The sequence below is a fragment of the Opisthocomus hoazin genome, chromosome 3 (genome assembly GCF_030867145.1).
Source record: "Opisthocomus hoazin isolate bOpiHoa1 chromosome 3, bOpiHoa1.hap1, whole genome shotgun sequence".
Taxonomy (NCBI): domain Eukaryota; kingdom Metazoa; phylum Chordata; class Aves; order Opisthocomiformes; family Opisthocomidae; genus Opisthocomus; species Opisthocomus hoazin.
Window position 1 is genome coordinate 58,580,723 of NC_134416.1, and position 17,528 is coordinate 58,598,250.

The window sequence follows — 17,528 nt, forward strand, 5'->3', positions numbered from 1 at the left end:
AGGAAGTGTGTTTTTAGTGGAGTAAAAGTGATGCCTGTGGTTTTAAACAAAGGCCTGTTGGCAGGATGATGCCATAAAGAAAAGGAAGAGAAAGGGAAACTGCATTTGAATTAATTCAGATAAGTGAAGGCCAGAACATCTTGTGACAGAATTTTCCATTAATGCCTGTAGTCTAGCTCTCTGCCATAATTGCGTTGCCTTCTGACTCCTTTGTACAAATATTGTTGTGGTTATTATTACTGTTTCCTGCAACTACTGCAACTACTGTAATTACACTTACCAAAGCTTCTTTATAGTATTGCAGTCATAATAATGCAAAAGAGCAGTCAGACGAGTTTTGTGGTGGGTACTTTATAAGGTTTTGAATGAACTTGTATAACTTCCTCAGCTGTAAGAATTTAGTGGGAAAAGACAAGAACAAAGGAGTAAGGAACAAAATTCTTTGTTTTGATTCAATCACTGTATTGAATTGTAACTTTAAATTTGATTTTTAGTGAATCATAATTTTTTTGAACCCATGATCAAAACCTTCTGTTTGTCTTAAAACATATTATTTCATTTCAAAGGCATATTTTGTTATGTTTTCGCTGATATTAATTTAATTTAAGAAAAAACAGGTCATTTCTAAAAGGGTTTATAGATAAAAGGTAATTATTCTTCTGAATTAAAATATTTCCAGCTATAAAATTTTTTCTTTATAATATGTACAGTCAGTGGAGCCAACATGAGTTTGTAAAATATTTCAGGGATCCCTAGTTTGATTATTTTTCCCCAAGGAAGTTTGCACTGAAGCTTTTTTAGCCAGTAAGTAAAACATGAGGGGATAGAAAGATAAACTGAGGCACAAAGAAGTCAAAATACTTTTCCAGTGTCTCATTAGATGGGTAGCAGCGTTAAAAATATAATTGCATCTCCTGAGTCCCCCTCTAGGGTTCAAAATGCTAAAGGACATTAAAGAGAGAAGTTATTAGATTAAATAAATTTCCAGCCATAACTGTTATGACCAACAGAGATCAAGAAGACCACCAGAACTGTGCACTTTGCCTCCAACATCTTGTTCCTTCCTCCCTGTGCAGTCACAGCTGCTGTACAGCCCGAGTTGGGTGCTCAGTCTGCACGGTACAAGTTAGCATGGTAGAAAGATATTTTCACTTTCATCACTATCTCTTTTCAGAAAGTCTCTCTCTCGTTGCCGAAGAATTAACAGGATGCTTTCCAATGAGTCAGCACCTCCTCCTGCATTCAGTCGCTCCAACTCACAGGCGTCCATGGACAGCACCTCCATGGAGGACTTCTGGTGTGAAGTGGAGAGCATCAAGGAGAGCAGAGAAGATGGATCTGAAGAAGCAACACTCTTGGAGTTCAAACCCGCTGATGGTGAGCATACAAACACCACTTCTTCCTCATAACTCGATTTTGCTTCATCTCTGTAGTGATGCCCTGATCTCCCTCCTTGTGTCATCCAGTATGAGCAAAAGTACTTGTCTGGGTCTATGATCATTGTAGCTCCACTTCTGAACACCACAGTTGACGTATGAGACGTCATTGGAAAGCAACAATAATTCAGTCTGGTTTATGCACTGGGGCTTGTAATTGACTTCTGAAGTAAGTTTTTTTGCATTGATTTTATTTGTGCTACAGGAGGACAGATATGGTGCAATTCAGAAAAGAGAAGCACTAAATGAAACTTCATCTCCAGCATTAAATAAACTAAACCAAAATATATGAAAGGACCAAAAAATCTTTTAGAATACCAGAATTTTCGATTTTCTGGCTTTTGGTAGGATATAATGCAGAAGTTATGAAAGTCTTGAAGCAGTTTTTAATTAGATATCATTCAGTGCTATCAGAAATTGGAGAACTGCTTGTTTCTCTGAGATTGCCCAATTTAGATATAATTCAAAGAGAGATTAGAGATACATATGAACCTATAGATGCCTACATCATTCAGACTCCCCACTTGTCAAAATTCATTCATCACTTATACAAAGTACACTGAAGGTATTATTACCTCATTCTGTTACCTTAAAGTTTTCCTCTCTCCTTTTTCATAACGTGTTTGGAAAAACATGTCTGCACTATCTTGCTGCAATGCAGCTTTGTGTTAGATGATTTGATAACATCTAGAACAGCAGTTCTCATTTTTTTCCTGTTAGGACCCCACTTATAAATTCATTATATTGTGCAACACAAAATACCAGGTATTACTATAGGATGAAACCAAATTTCTTTTGAGGTCATGACACACTGTTAATCATTGCAACGATTTTGTGGATCATGGCCACCAGTCTGGTAACTGCTGATCTAAGGACAGATTTTGAAACAATGATGTGTTCTTTACATCCAATTATTAACACGAATGATGATGTACTTTTCTTGCCTTGATGTATAACGGGATGTCGTCAATTCTGCTACCAGGAAGAAGGGTGGAAAAGGGGAAAGGGTGTTATTTTATTTAGCAACCAAATATGTAACCCGTCATGATAAGTATCCCACATAGAGGTATCTAGCACCAGCCGTGTACTGTTTCCACGGGGAACACCTCTCACTCACTAGTTCCAGATAGGGCTCTCCTAGTAGCAAGAGAAGACCTCCATTCACCAGAAGTCTTGGTCTGCTATAAGGCTTATAGTCTGGGAGCTTAAATCCAAACTGCACTTCTTTGTGCTGGCCTGGGGCCTCAAATAAAAACAAATCAAGGTGTAATGCAAACTTTGTGGTTATTATTATGGGAAGGCGAAAAGCAATCTGCCTAATTGACCTTACTGGGAAAATTCCTGTCTGATCATGCTCTCTAGCTTGGAGACCCCAGAAAGAGACTGTGAACCTCTCTGTGTCTCCTCCATGTCACATATCTGTGAATTACCAAGCCACGTAAGTCAGTAGGACAAGGCAATACAGGAGCCCATTTTCCATGTTCTCAGAAACTTTTCCATCATTTTAATCACTGCTGAGCTGAATCTTCACAACAGTGTAAACTCTGCTATCCTTTGCCTGATTACACCTCATTACACTGCATTGATTTTTTCCTCTCTGTCCTGAATCAAAGAAGAGACTGCAAGGTAAAATGTAATGCATCTCCACACTTCATTTACCTTCATACTGTTGTTTTAAGCACATATATATTGCATACACCCATACACAAGCAGGCGGTGCTTGTCCTAGTTATTAACTTCAGGAATATATTCAGTCTGGGATTATAAATCTTGGAAATAATAGTGAGTTCTATTAAGCTCTTAATAGGATAATGCTCCTTGTTGAAGATCAAAACACCAAAAACCAATGTGAAAGTCCTCAGGGCAAAAAAACCCAAATATTAGTCACCCTTTTGAGATATCTTTGAGAGGAAGAGACACAGAATCCTTAAGAAGGAAGCCAAAGGGTGATACCAGCCAGGCAGCACCGATCTTGTCAAAACCACAATGCTGGTTTTTGCCAGACCATATGTGCAAGGGAAGACATCAGCACGCTTATTCTGTTGATGTTAGTAACTATGGTTGAGAAAGAACAGAAGACCATAACAAGTGACACAAGGGATGAAAATGTAAGGGAAGAGGCAGTCGTGGGGTATTTAAGATGGCAGTGATGTGCAGAACTGCTTCAACACTTGGTGTTACAAGGCTGGAATGCTGTGAGTTATTTGAGGTTATATTTGAAATTCAAAAGAAGGCACACCTCTTCCCTATCAATCTCTGTGAGAAAAAGAGAACTGCCCACCAGAAGGAACCTTCTTGATTATCTGTTTGTCTTCTGGTGGAGCAGAATTAAACACTATATCAAGACCCTGCTGTGTAAGTAGCTACCACTATAAAAATAATGTTTTGTAAACCAACACATTTTTCTTTTAGCCCTTATTTAAACTTCTATGTTATAAAATTTTGAAGCTTTTTTATGCAGAAATTCCTTCTCTTTAATAGTTTTACTTCTTTGATTGTTGTTGCTATTTCTTAGTCTATTGATTGCGGGTGGTTGAAACCGGAAAAGGGCAATAGTCAGAGAAAACAAGTCACAGGGGTCGCTGGTAAGCACGTACAATTTCATATCTGCTTTACTATTTTTCAGAGCACCATGAAAACTAAATTTGATTAAAAAATAAATTATGGGAAAGAATATGTCAGGACAAAAGCCAAAATGAATATAATTAAGAAACTGGAACATGAATGGATGTGGCTAGAGCAGTGGCACACAGAAATAAGACCTTGTTAGAAAGAAGAGTGAGGACAGCTGAAGAATCGTTGGTTCAAAGCCTATGAAGGAGGGAAAGGAACAGCCTGTCATCTTATCTGTGGATGCAGAAAGGTTCTGAGTGGAGATCAGCTGTTTCATGGGATACAGGGCTGGTCACACCTGGTCTAACACAGAGCAGGGGTTTTAGAAGCAGGTATTTTTGTAGAGCTTTGTAAAGAGACAAGGCAGTTAACAAGAAAGTCAGTAATGGCACATGTGCAAGATGCTTTCACTTGTCCCTACAGTCCAGCCCTGTTATTTTCTCTTTTTTTGTGCATCCAACTGACAAAGTGCAACAAACTGGTATCTATCAATCTGCCTGCATTCTGGTGGTGTCAAGAAGAGGTAATAAAGGGAGAGTGGACATACCAACCTACCATTAAGACCAGTGCTGGGACAAGAATAAGCGCATTGACTAGTTGCTTTACAGAACATGCTACAAATTAATCCATTTCCTGTTTGGCATTTTATTTGTAATACCCCTTCTTCTGTCAAAGCTGGAAGGCAATTATTGCCTAGTCTTAAGCAGCATATCACCGAGATAGGATTGCTCACAGAACTAAAATGAAGGACTTCAAAATCTCCTATGTGAAGAAAGATTTTAAAAAGCTATGACTGTTTACTTTAAAAAGCAGGCAAATAAAAAGGCAATGACAGCAAAATTTAAAATTGCTAAAGGATTTAGAGAAGGTAGATTGGGAGCTTCTCCCTGTCCTATAGTGACAGGAGATATTGATTTAATGTAAAAAGTAGCAAGCTGAAACCCTGTATTGCTTTGCATGGCAAGGTAATGGTAGTGGGGGACTGCAGGGGTGGCTCTGTGAGAAGATGCCAGAAGCTTCCCCCACATTCGATAGAGCCAGGAAAGAAAAAACTTTTTCACACAGTCCATAATCTCACTATGGATCCATCTGTGGTGTTGAACCAGTTGAGAAACAGGTATTGAAGAGAATTCAAGAAGATATTCATCACTAATCAAGATACCAAGAATCACCAGGGTGTAGGGTGCTAGCCAGTCTTTAATTATTAGAAATCAGGGTGATACCTAGCATGCAAGGATAGCTATTTCTGCATCTTCCACCTCTACCTGACATCTTTGACACCTACCTCTACCTGACCCTCGCTCTTTGGTGAGGAACTCTGGCTCTTAATCACTTTATTCACAAAACGCTATTGGACTAGATGGACATGACACTTCTCTCTGTGGCATCTTCACTAGGTGTCTGATTTCCAGATGACTCCAGCACTTAAACCTCATCTTTAGTGTGTAAGCACATTATTCTATTGTATACACCACTTCAGTATTTTTGCTTATTTTAGTTGGAATATCAATTTAACTTCCACGTGCCATATGGCTTCAGCCAGTACAACATGGTACAAATGGTAACTGAGGGGATTTATGCTCTTGAATGTGGGGTTAGTTTTTAGTGACCTTGTTGTGTCAGGCTAGACACTCTACTGCCTTCTTCACATGAGTCTGTTAATGCACAGGTTAAAAATACGTCTTCTGTTCTTCTCCTAAGCCTTTCCTGTGCAGAGACTGCCAAACTGAAAGTTGACAGTGCATTGAAAATCTAACTTAACTTACACTTGTGGCCTAATAAAGATTGGAAGTGGAGCCTTCTCGAGGTAAAGGCTAAGGCAGCAATCCAACGTGCCACCTCCCTTCCTGCAGCCCCCACTCCCTCCCGTGCCAGGCCTGGTAAAACACTCTCTTCCTCCGCAGAGGGGGAGCTGGAAGCAGAATGGCTGCAAGACGTAGGTTTATCTACGTTGATCTCGGGAGCAGAAGAAGAGGACGGCCAAGCCCTGCTGTCCACTCTGACTCGAACTCAAGCTGCTGCCGTACAGAAGAGGTACAACACCTACACTCAGACCCTGAGGAAGAAGAACAAGCACACCATCCGGGATGTGCGAGACATCTTTGGCACCAGTGATTCTTCTGTAAGTACCTATTGCATCCCACCAAATGCTTTTGAGCTTAATTTTTATGCATTTTGCAAGTAGCTCATCAAAGCTTCTACCAGACAGGAACCCTTTTCTACTGGCAATGCACAGACAGCCAGTAGTAGTACCAGACACTAAGTCCAGACTTTTAATGCTATATTTACTACATTTTGAGAGGAAAGGAAGAAAACAAATAAAGTACATGGTGCACAGTTTTGCAGCTAACCTGTAACATAATGTTGTATCTGTTGCCAGCCTTCCTCCTGCAATCTCCTATCAAGAAAAACATTTACTCCCTTATTTTTTGGAAATTGGTGAGTTACTCTTGGCAGCTATACAAATTTTTGCTGGCTTCTGGGGACACTTGCTATTTACTCAGCAGTCTCAGTGGTGCAGTAAAACTTCTCTAATGAAGCAACTGGGGTTTAAATATGCATAAGCAATTAAACACCTGCAGGCATGATTGCAACTGGTACACTGGCAGTTACATTTCACTTACATAGCAGATGAAAATCTATTAACTGTTCATTTGTTTCATGGTTCAGAAATAAGCATTGCCTCTAGTGGTTCCATCCACTTTTCCCTGAGGACAGCTCTAAACACACCAGTTCCTTCCCCAACATGTTTTGACTTTGGTGAATGCAGTCAGTTGTGTGAGTTTAGTCCAATGCTCAAAGCAACAAGCATGACTTTACATGTGTCACTCATAATATCTTAAATGGGAGTCACCAATAAGCTCACAAGCTCAGCTTTGAAATTAATATTAAAGTTCTCACCATTAAAAAACTCTTCTTCATTATGAAATTGCTTTGTCCTTTTCTATTTGTCCTAACCTCTCGTCGAGGCTTGGTATCCTGGATGAACTTAACATAAAAAATTTGGGAAACAAAATTGTAGCTGCATAGTTATATTAAAATTACAAAGATATAATGGTTGGGAAGTTAACTGAATTCTCTCATGTTAAGTATCTGGGCTCTTCTGAATCTCTTGCACATACCCCACAGACATATGCAGAAGCATCCAGTAGTTTCCTGCAGGCAGACTTTCTTGCATGAGAAATCATCAGGCATGTTTGCATGAATGTCAAAAAGCTGATGGCAGTTCTTATTAATTAGCACTCTTCTCCTGATTCAAGTATCTGTAGACCTTAATGTATTTAAAATTTTTTAAAATTATAATAAAGCTTAAGTTTCCTGACAAATTCCAATCAGCCAAATGTTGTACCTATTCTCTTGGATGGGCACATTATTGATCTGGTTTTTACCTGCTTATTTTTCTCCTCTGTTTCTCATTTGCTGGAGGGAGCTTCAGAGCCTTTGCCCTTCAAACCACTGTTTTACCTCCTCTGAAATTCAGCTCACTTACTAGATTTGCATTGTGAAAGTCTGAAAGATGAGACTGAAAAAGTTATTAAGACTTCTAATTCTTCTTCCCACAAAAATATGCAGTTCTGCAGGGTGCTTACCTAAATGTTAAACACAGATTCACAAATACAGCTCCAGAGCACGCCATCACCTCCCTCCCATGGACTGCAAAAACAGACTGTATTTCTAAAAGCCTGCAAGGTTCCCAGGACCCTTTGGGCATTCCCATTGACCATCGCTCCTGTTTCCACTGCTTATTATGGGATTTAGAAAGTCTGTCCTAATTATCAGCTCCTCAGGGATGGACACATTGTGGTGGGTGCGGGGGGGTGGGTGTCTTTCATAGCAGTCCTTTGTAAGGGAGCATCAGCTGAAGCAGCCCCTCGTGTTCTGCTGCATCTTTGGGCATGGTACTACAGCTGTCAGCAAATCTTTGTGATGAATCAGTTTGGGAAAGTGACCTGGATTAAAAACAACCTACGCAAAAAAGAAGAGCAAGAGCGGACAGGGAAGGGTAAACTTTTTCAGCACAGCTACTGACGACAGCCTAGTAAAACTACTGCTTGAAATGACGTGTAGTTTTGCTTTCCCATTCTACCTTTTAGTTGGGAAGGGAAGGGGTTGCAAATACAAACCGGCCCTAATTGCTTCACCTAACTGTATAATCCTCCCCATTAGAAGGATGGATTTGCACTCTCTTCCCAACAACTTAAGTATTGCAGGAGCCTGGGGGGATGGGTCACAGGATGGATTACTCTCTTCTGTGGCTAATGAGGAGAGACAAAAGGTGATTAGCTCAGTAGGGTCAACCAAGATGAGATTTAGGGGACCACTGAAGAGGCATAAACATTTGTCATCTGAGAGGGAAGAAAGAGAGACAGAGATTTGCCCTAGTTTCTTTTCTCTGTCTGAAAGAACCTGCCTGCTAGGTGTTTTGCTATAACTGCCCGGTGGCCAGACTCTGTGTGAGTCAACACAGAGCAAAGGGTGCTTTTCACTCATCCTGCCTTGAGGTCCATCCCATTAGGGCAGGAGTGTTCCTTCAACTGCCCAAGTGGACTGAAATGAAAGGAAATGAAGCCATATTTTTTTTTTGTTTGCTTAGTGGTGTTTGTTTTTTTTAATCTGTTGCCCACCCTGGAAAGCTGCCGTGGTCCCTGGGGGCAAAACGCAGCACCTGCTGTACCTGTACCTCGTACCTGGCCCCTCAGAGAGCGATGCCTTGGTGGACCTGACTGCCCCAGCTGAGGGGGGGTGCCCTCTTCACTGCTTCAGACAGACCTACATGCAGCAGGCTCAGCTGACAGCCACACCGCAGGGATTTAAATTGGATGTCTTATTAATCACAGTGGCCTGATTTTCCTTACTGCTGGTACCCCGCTGCTTTCATCAGAAGCTATCGTCTCTGCTAGCACTCAAAGCCTAGAAAATTTAACAGCAGAATAAAAACTGGTGGGGGGGACATTGATCTTATTATTGGAGGGAGGAAATGAAGCATTGTGCTCATTAACAGCCCAACCCAGTACCTTGTGATCAGCAAACACTCCTCAAGAGTTTTAGGAGCATTTTACCTGAGCAGTGCATGAGAAAATCATGTCTTAATTAAAGAAGAATCACTAACTAACCCAGAGATATTTGCATGAAAATGCATTTGTGATGACAGTGTTCAGAAATATGAATATACCCTAAGCATGGTCAACTTCTATCCTGGCCGGAGCTATAAGGCTGTCCTCCTTTGCCTGTATTTCCCTTAGCTGCAGGGTTGACAATAGAATTTGGTCACTTTGTTGCTCTGACAATTTGTTTTTAAATCTTCTAGAATGAGGGTAGCTACTAAAGAACTATCTACCTCATCTCCATCATTTCCTTGGTCTTCTGGTTTCTTCTTCCTATTGGAAATTCCTGTGTACGTTGTGCCAGTAAACACTAGGCTCATTTGTAGTATCGGATAATAACAACTGTCTAATGAATCACTTTCAGTCGGAAATCAGGATATGTGAAGTCTTGCCTCCAATGGAGCCCCAGCCAAGTGAATAAAGCTGTTCAAATTTAGTTAAAGGCACAATTTGACTCTTGGCCTTTCACATTCACTAAGACATGAGTTTCCAAAGGTTATAGTCTTCTTTTTTACTAAAGAAATAATATGGATCTTTAAAACTAATGCATTAATAAGGTTTTATTCCCAGTGTTCCCTTTCATTTTGTCATATTATGCTAAGTTTAAAAAAAAGGGGGGGGCGGGCAGGGGGATGTTGGTCCTGTTTGGAAGAGGTTTTCACAAAAGAGACATAGATATGTCTTCTTTACACACCCTCTCTTTGCAAGTTGGGAAATGAGACCAAGAATATGGCATTTTCAGCTACCCCTGGTATTTTACACGGTTCATGATATTCAATTGCCACAAGCCGGGGCAGCCCACAGGCTGACGCAAGCACTGCTGGGTGCGAGACAGAGTCGTGCTGTCAGCTCTCCTCCGCCAGATCCACCGTGCTTGGCCGAACCCGGCTGCTGCAGCTGCTTCAGGATCAATTTCACCGATGTAACAAGGCTGGAAGGAATTTTTTTATTAATAAACTGGACTCACTGTAAATCTATTCAGAATACCATTCATGAGGTCAGACATTTTGAGCAGTGAAAATAGATGAGCCAGTTGCTAATGTTTACCATTAATTTCTCCATCTGGATCTTAAGCAGCAGAATAACTACTTTTATATTTGATTTTCCCAAATTGCTGAGGCAAATTTAACCGTGCCCTCCACTTCCATACTCCCACCTGAAATTTATCTTGCCTTTTTTATGTCCTAAAACCTTTTGTGTCAGTGTTATGGGGTTTTATCATAAAGGCATCCTACAATTCTCCTTTTAAAAAAATCAATGGTCCTTACAGTCTTCTGGCAAAGGAAGTCCATGTGACTCAAATCCTGTTTGCTATCATGTTTGCGGGCCATTGAAAGTACTCTCTCAGGAGACATGTTATTCATGTTACATTTGACTTTGTTACCCAAATAGCTCAGAGGATAAGACTGAATAAAAAAACAGCGACATTATTTCAGGCTTCCACTTGGAAGAGCTGCCTGTCTTTTAAATATCTGACATTTTTTAGCAGCCTGAATGCTGCTCCTGTGCATCGGCTACAAATGAGAAAGACAAAACTTCTGCCCTGAGGCTGTTTATAAACAGCCGATTTAGCAATTTAAGGAGCAATTTAAAGAGCCGCTGCTATGGGCTCCTCAGGGCTCTCAGCTGCAGGTTCTGCTGGGAAGCTGGGGCTGCTCCCTCAGGCTCGAGGGAGGGAGGGAGGGAGGGAGGGAGGGAGGGAGGGGGGGGTTGTTGAGGCAGTAAGTTTGGGAAAGGAGGGGCTCCAAGGGCTCCCCACCAGGATGCAAAGGACAGCAGAAAAAATACAAGGCTAGTTTGGGGTATTGTAGTTATTTTTATTGAGTACCCTTTAGAGCATTTTTTAAATTCCGGACTTTCTTTTTCAACCAAGGACATGTAGATGAGCTGCTACTGCCCCGTGTACACACAAATGCTCAGATTTTTCTGTATGACAAGTCCCAAAACTGCTGAGAACAAGGGCAAGACTCCGCTGCCAAGAAAAGGTGACAGCACTTGAAAGTCACCCCCTGGGCTTCAGAGCTCGTTCTCTGCTGTGCCACACACACACTTCCCTCACTTTCACATGGTGCAGATTGATTTCTGGAGCAGAAAGAAATTAATTCGACTATAGAAAAGGTCTTTTTTCCCTAAAATTATTTTTGCAGCTCACTGATAAAGTGTTAGTATATAACCTCTGGGAGCACATCTGTCCATTAATAATGTGCTGGTGCCCAAATCCCGAAAGGTGGTGAAGAGCCCTGTTTCTGACAGGTGCTTGGGAGCAGTGGATATTCAACATGTGTCAGAGAGTCCTCAAAAAGATTTGTGGTCAAAATGATTAAAAGCAGCATGGATTACAATTTGACGAGAACCTTTCGCTTAGTACAATCATGTACTGCAATTTACTTAGCTAATTTCAGTCATTATATGGGACAGGACTCATTAGCTACAGTGAGCTGCAATATTACTGACCTCAACACGATCCAAATCTGTGTAGTCTGGGGAAGATTAATTCTCAGGCTTGGCTACGAAAAATGTACTCTGGTGAATCACAACAGGTTTCTTAAACTTGGCAAAAGAGTGTAAGCTGAGAATGATAACGCTATTGCTTGAACTGTAGCAGTTTCTCTCCTTAGACGTTTACCTTCACTGCAGTCTGATCATTTTTCCTTGCCTATCAGCCCGCATTTGAGACAGTTCCAGTGTCACCAGTTCCTTCTAATGGTATCCAGCTTCCTGGGCAGAAGCCAGTTTGGAAATCAGTTAGCTGTGAGTATGCCAACATGTAACCAGTGTTCGCTTCCTCCTAGGAAAATGATAGACAGAAAGATCCTTTTGTGGTTCCGAGGTTAGTCCCCTCTTATGCGTTGGGGCCGTACTACATATATATTCTTAAAATTGTTGTCAGCTTATTGTCATGCAGGAACCAAAGTTTCCCATTCAAGACGGGTGTTGTACAGACACAGACTGCTGCCCTTGAGGCATCGGTGTCTAAAATGTACTGATCGTTGCAAGGCTAGGAATGTAAAAATAATCTCTAAACAATATGAAGAACAATTTGTCCAAAATATGTCAGCAGTGTATTTTCTTGTTGCAAATCATGACAAGAAAGATGCATATTTCCTTCACATTTCTTCTCCAGTGTTTCAAAAACTGTAGTATTAGAAACTTTTCAGTTTTCTGGTTCTGCCCTGTTATTCTGATCTACTAATGGTGTCATTTTGGACATCCCTGAAACACTTTGCCCTGACAGTGACTGGCAGTGCTAATGAAAATGATAGCTCTGCTCTACTCAGTGTCTAGATAACTGTCAGCAGCCTTCCTCAGGATTGTTAATCTTTTATTCTGAAAGCCCTTCCCATCATAGAATCATAGAATCATAGGTTGGAAAAGACCTCTAAGATCATCAAGTCCAGCCGTCACCCCAACACCACCGTGCCTGCTAAACCATATCCCAAAGTGCCACATCTACACGTTTTTTTGACACCTCCAGGGATGGTGAAAACCATCATGATTTTTTAGGGCTTAACTAAAGGGACATTAATACCTGAGTTTCTAAACTAGTCTCTTAGATGTTTACCTGTGGATATAGTGCCACAGACATTGTCCTAGGTTGCAAAAGCTGCTCTGCTGATACTTCTGCTCTCCAAGCAGTTGTACTAGAATAGATGGGGAACCAAACAGCCAGGGGTACCATGGGCAGTCTGTGGTCCCAGGTCCAAGAGTGGAACGAGAGTTGGAAAAGATCTTAAGTAGCCTGGACGTTAGGTAACATCTAAGGCTACAGTTCAGAAGTCAGAAGCCACTTAATAAAACACTTAGCTTTTTCATCCCAGACTTGCAAAACAAAGGATGTTGTAAAAAACATTTAAGTCCCTGTATCTGTAAATGGAATGATTCAAAAATCACGGGGCATGCACATGTTTACAAAACATGTAATGTTTTTTAATTCACTTTCTGATTTCCGTGGTTTTTGAATGCACTTGGGTCATGTTAGTAGACTCTTCTCTGCAGCCCTTGGGGCTAAAATTTTACTTCGCTTCCAATGAAAATTATGATTCTGTTCGAACTGCATGAGTCTAGGAGTTGGACTTTAAGGGAAACCTAAAAATTGTCCTGAGACATAAGAGATCAGTCATGAAAGATGGCAATCCTGGAACTCATGCATGTTATCACACTTTGGACTCCATGACAATGGGCTATTTCTGTACTTGATTGCACAGATTTCAAAAAATATTCCTCTGACATCCACTGATTTCAGGAGGTAACTAAATTTTAGAGTAGAGCAATAAAACATTTTGCAGTACCTACCGGAAATTCCAGCAGATATAGTGTTTTTAAAACTGGAACATTGTACATTGCATCCTGTTTTGGTGCCACACACCTAAACTAGCAACTTTGAGAAATATATGTATGTGAGCATATGAAACATATGCACAATGTCTTATGGTTGTAAATAAGCCAACAGTGACCTGAGAAACTGCATCAACAGCATTTTTCTGTCAGGAACTTTTATTTCTAATTGTTCATTAGACAAGTGCCACTACAGTTTGCTGGCCTGGGCAGAAAAGGATGGAGTACAAAAATTTGATAATTCCTGATAAACAGGAAGTTCCAGATTGGCTATCTTTCTCACGAAAAGCAACAAGTTAAATAATCTAAAATGAAAATAGGGATTTTATTTCTAAGGGGTTATTTCCTCCAGACAAAACAGGAACATGCTGTGGTTTACACTGAAATTCCTCTTTGAAGCACTTCCTTTATTACTTTCTCAAGTTTTTTGTCATCTTGGTTCAATTTTTTAATGTCTCTGTACTAAATGCAAGCATACATTCAGTGTTCATATACAGTTTCCCTTATTTTCAGCTAATAGCTGTCTAGACTGCGGACTAGATAAAGGCAGCCCATCCATAACAGAAGAGCTCTCATATGAGGTCTCTTTCTCAGAATCCATTGCAGTCCTTCCAAAAACCCAAGAATGGACGAAAAACCAGAGGTTCAAAAAGGAAGACTCTTCTTTGCCTGTAAGTTTGTTCTCGACACATTTCCTCAGCTGTTTTCTTTAACCCAGTAATTTCCTGCTTTATATCCCCAGCACATTGGAGTCTGTTAAGATACATTAGCTGTCCTTCGCTATGTGTGCTCTATAGAGACCGCCCGCTGTGCCTGCTACTGCTTGTGACTGGTTCCCAGAGAGGCACCAAAGCTAATCTGAATATCCAAGTCTGGTTTTTACTGGTAACCATCACAGATGAGTATGTGTAACTCAATCCACAAATATTGCATCATCCACACATTTTTCACATAGAAATAGAGACAAGATACTGGCACTAAAACTAGGAATTATTTTCATTTCTGGTCTGCTTTCCTACTTTATTTCCCTACAGAATATCTACCTTTGTTAACCCAGGGATTTAAAATTGCTTTGCAGATGAAGGGGAGAAAGCAAGCCTTAGTCCTGCAGCAGTACTGATTGATTGTCTCCAATCAGTATTCAGTGCAATTATGCTATAGGAGGCACTACATGAATGGTTAATGGAAAGTTTATCATACCATATCATCCAACCAGACATACACTTTGCACTCATGCCATTACCTGGAACTATTTCCTGAATTCAAGGAAGTCAGTTTTCTCTTTCCATCAGCCCTCACAACTGCCATTACCAAAAACCAGAGCATTAGGTTTGTGCTTCAGATGCCACCATTTTAGTGAAATCTATGAAACAACCAGAAGTTCTTTGGAAGAATTTCCTGAATGTTACGGTGTCATGAGGTCCTGAACTAATCCAAAATTGTTGCTATTCACAGAGACATTGAATTCTCTGAGAATTACACATTTGTCCTTCTCAGGCACCACCAAGGAAGAAGAACCTGAGATGCAGAAGTAAGCTTCACTGTTGAAAGGAGAGATAAGACACCAAGTAGATTAGATCTGGTGTGAAATCCCTGTGCTTTAGTGTGTCTGTGTTTTTTTGCTGTGGGGTTAACTTGGTGTCCTGTGCAGACCAGGGATATGTCTGCATTCATCACGACTTTTGGCAAACCAAAGGTTCATCCTTATTCCTTGCAATAGCAAACCTAGCACCCCAGCCTTTGCTAGATGCCACTCTGAATATCAGGGATCTGTGGATGCACAATTGATTAGTATTAGAAAAGGACAGTGTTGTGCTGGAGATGGCTTATTCTGCATGCAGGACATCATTTTGTGTGCTCAGAAGATTACACAAGAAATATGCCAGGTCATCACAGACAAAGAGTTTCTAAATAAAGTCAACAATCATAGCTGTTGACTTTGGAATTTTTCTTACTTCATATGCTGCCACTCATGGTATTTGTTTTTTCCTATAGTGGCTCAGACCGTAACAGGCCTCAGCAAAAAATCACCTCTTGTTCTGTTACACAGAGCAACCAATCGCCTACATTCTGAAGGACTGTCCCTCCTTCTTCAAGGGGCATCAGCAGGGGCAGACTGAATTCTACACAACATCCCACTTCCTTGCCAGGGGGTTCTCCAGGGCGGGTCTGAGCCATTAATATAACCACTTTCATGGACAGCATATACCGAGCTGCACAGAGGAAGATGGTATGTCATAAAATAGCATGTCCCCTGCAGCTCCCAGAAGAGCCAACTCAACACCATTGTCTGTGTAGGGTTACATGCAATTTCCCCAATGTGGGACCATGATCAGTGTGACTCTGTTGAAGATACTACAGAACTAGAAGTCAGTAAGAATTTTAGGCCCATCTTAGTACACTGTATAGTTCCACATAGAAACAACACGCCGCACAATATCAGACACAATTCTTAGCCAAAATGCGCGTAATCTCATTTCAGGATAGCACAGCCTCTTTCAGTGCTGCATATTGTGACTCCACTGTTTGAAAGAAAAATCACTGGAAAATTTTGACATGAGACAGAAGGAAAAGGCCCATCCCCAAACCTTGTGTTAACACTGCATCACATCATAGTGACCCTAGGAGTCAACCAGCTACCATGGAAAATCATTGTAGCTACCCTTTGTAATTGGTTTTGGAGTGTTTGCAATTTTTTCTTGGCAAACATACTTGCAAATAGACTTTGTTATTCCCTATGTTTTTTTTTCTCTTTCCCCTCAGAAAATATATGTATACTTTGTGATTTTTTTCTTATTTTCAAGATGATTTATTGTGCTTTGACTGCTCTTGGAATTTTCACATCATTGGAATCAAAATGCATAGATATCCTTTAGTATTTTATGTGTCTTCAGAAGACTATCCTCCATGTAGGTTTTGTGACATTATTAAGTCTCAGCATAAAAGTAACAGTGGAATTACTGCACTCTGGGGAGGGAAGATTCTGGCCTAAAATGGTCCAGACAGCGTGTAAATTGGTTATTCCATCCCCTGCACTCCTTCTCCCCAGTTATGATTAACCCCTATTAGAAGACCATGTGCGATGTGATTTAGGAAGTCCTAACCTACATGATCTAGATTTCTTTTGTCCTCTCTTACTTTTGAAATCTGGTGTAGGTAAGTTTAATTATTTTTTTTGTTTGCTTTTTTCTTAATCTGTTTGACTGGCTTCATCTAAAGATGGGTTAAACCTATTGAGTCCAAATTTGTTTAAAAAAGGGAGGACTGGGCTGAAATCCTCAGAAGCAAAACATTATTAAAGTCTGGGTTTCCACTCAGTTCCCTAAAGGGAGGAGATGATTTGTAACGCTATTTATTTATACCTCTGACTAACAATTACTGGTTTAAATTACAACTAAATAAAAAAACCCACAAAAGCGAAGATCCACAGTTCTTTGAAAATCATGACTTTTACTATAACTTTGTTATTATGTCTAACAAAAATTGATGGGTATTTGTTCTTTCTGACATTTGTACAAATGCTTATGGCATGATGCAACATTCCTGGATCTGGTCCATGACACCGCAGTTTCTAAAACATGTAGACATCTTCACATGCCCCCAAATTATTAAGTAACATTTAGTTCAAGCCTACTTGAATAATTTATTTCTTAGCTGCTGGAAATCTTGTTTCTAAGCCTAAACGCTTCTTGAGTAATAACAAGTACCAGTAAATTGGCAGGTTGGCACCAGGACTAAGTGATTTTGCTTCTGGGTTTTTCCTCAGATCTTTAATTTGAACTCTCCTATAAAACCTCGTAAATTGATAGCAATATGCAAAGCAGGCATGGATTCATTCCCCACACCCACATACACACTACTGATATACAACCATATCCATGATGAAATGTGTCAGCTACTTCAACAGCATTCAAAGACACCCTGGTGGAGGCTGAAGCAGTGCAAAACTTTATATCCTGCTGAAACTGGGCAGAAGTTTAAGTAGCACATAGCTCATTCGTCCCAGCCAGAGTGCAGGCAGGGCACTGAGGTTAACACC

The 17,528-nt window shown here is 40.5% G+C and overlaps 1 protein-coding gene across 1 annotated transcript in view; it reads left to right on the top strand.

Annotated features, from left to right (window-relative positions):
* ARHGAP28 (Rho GTPase activating protein 28) overlaps positions 1-17,528 on the top strand; it is a 74,436-nt gene that overhangs the window by 42,825 nt on the left and 14,083 nt on the right. Inside the window, exons 2-5 of the mRNA XM_009931453.2 lie at positions 1,175-1,377; positions 5,954-6,171; positions 11,818-11,905; positions 14,003-14,160. Of these exons, the coding sequence (XP_009929755.2) occupies positions 1,175-1,377; positions 5,954-6,171; positions 11,818-11,905; positions 14,003-14,160 (667 nt within the window). The remainder of the gene's footprint in view (positions 1-1,174; positions 1,378-5,953; positions 6,172-11,817; positions 11,906-14,002; positions 14,161-17,528) is intronic.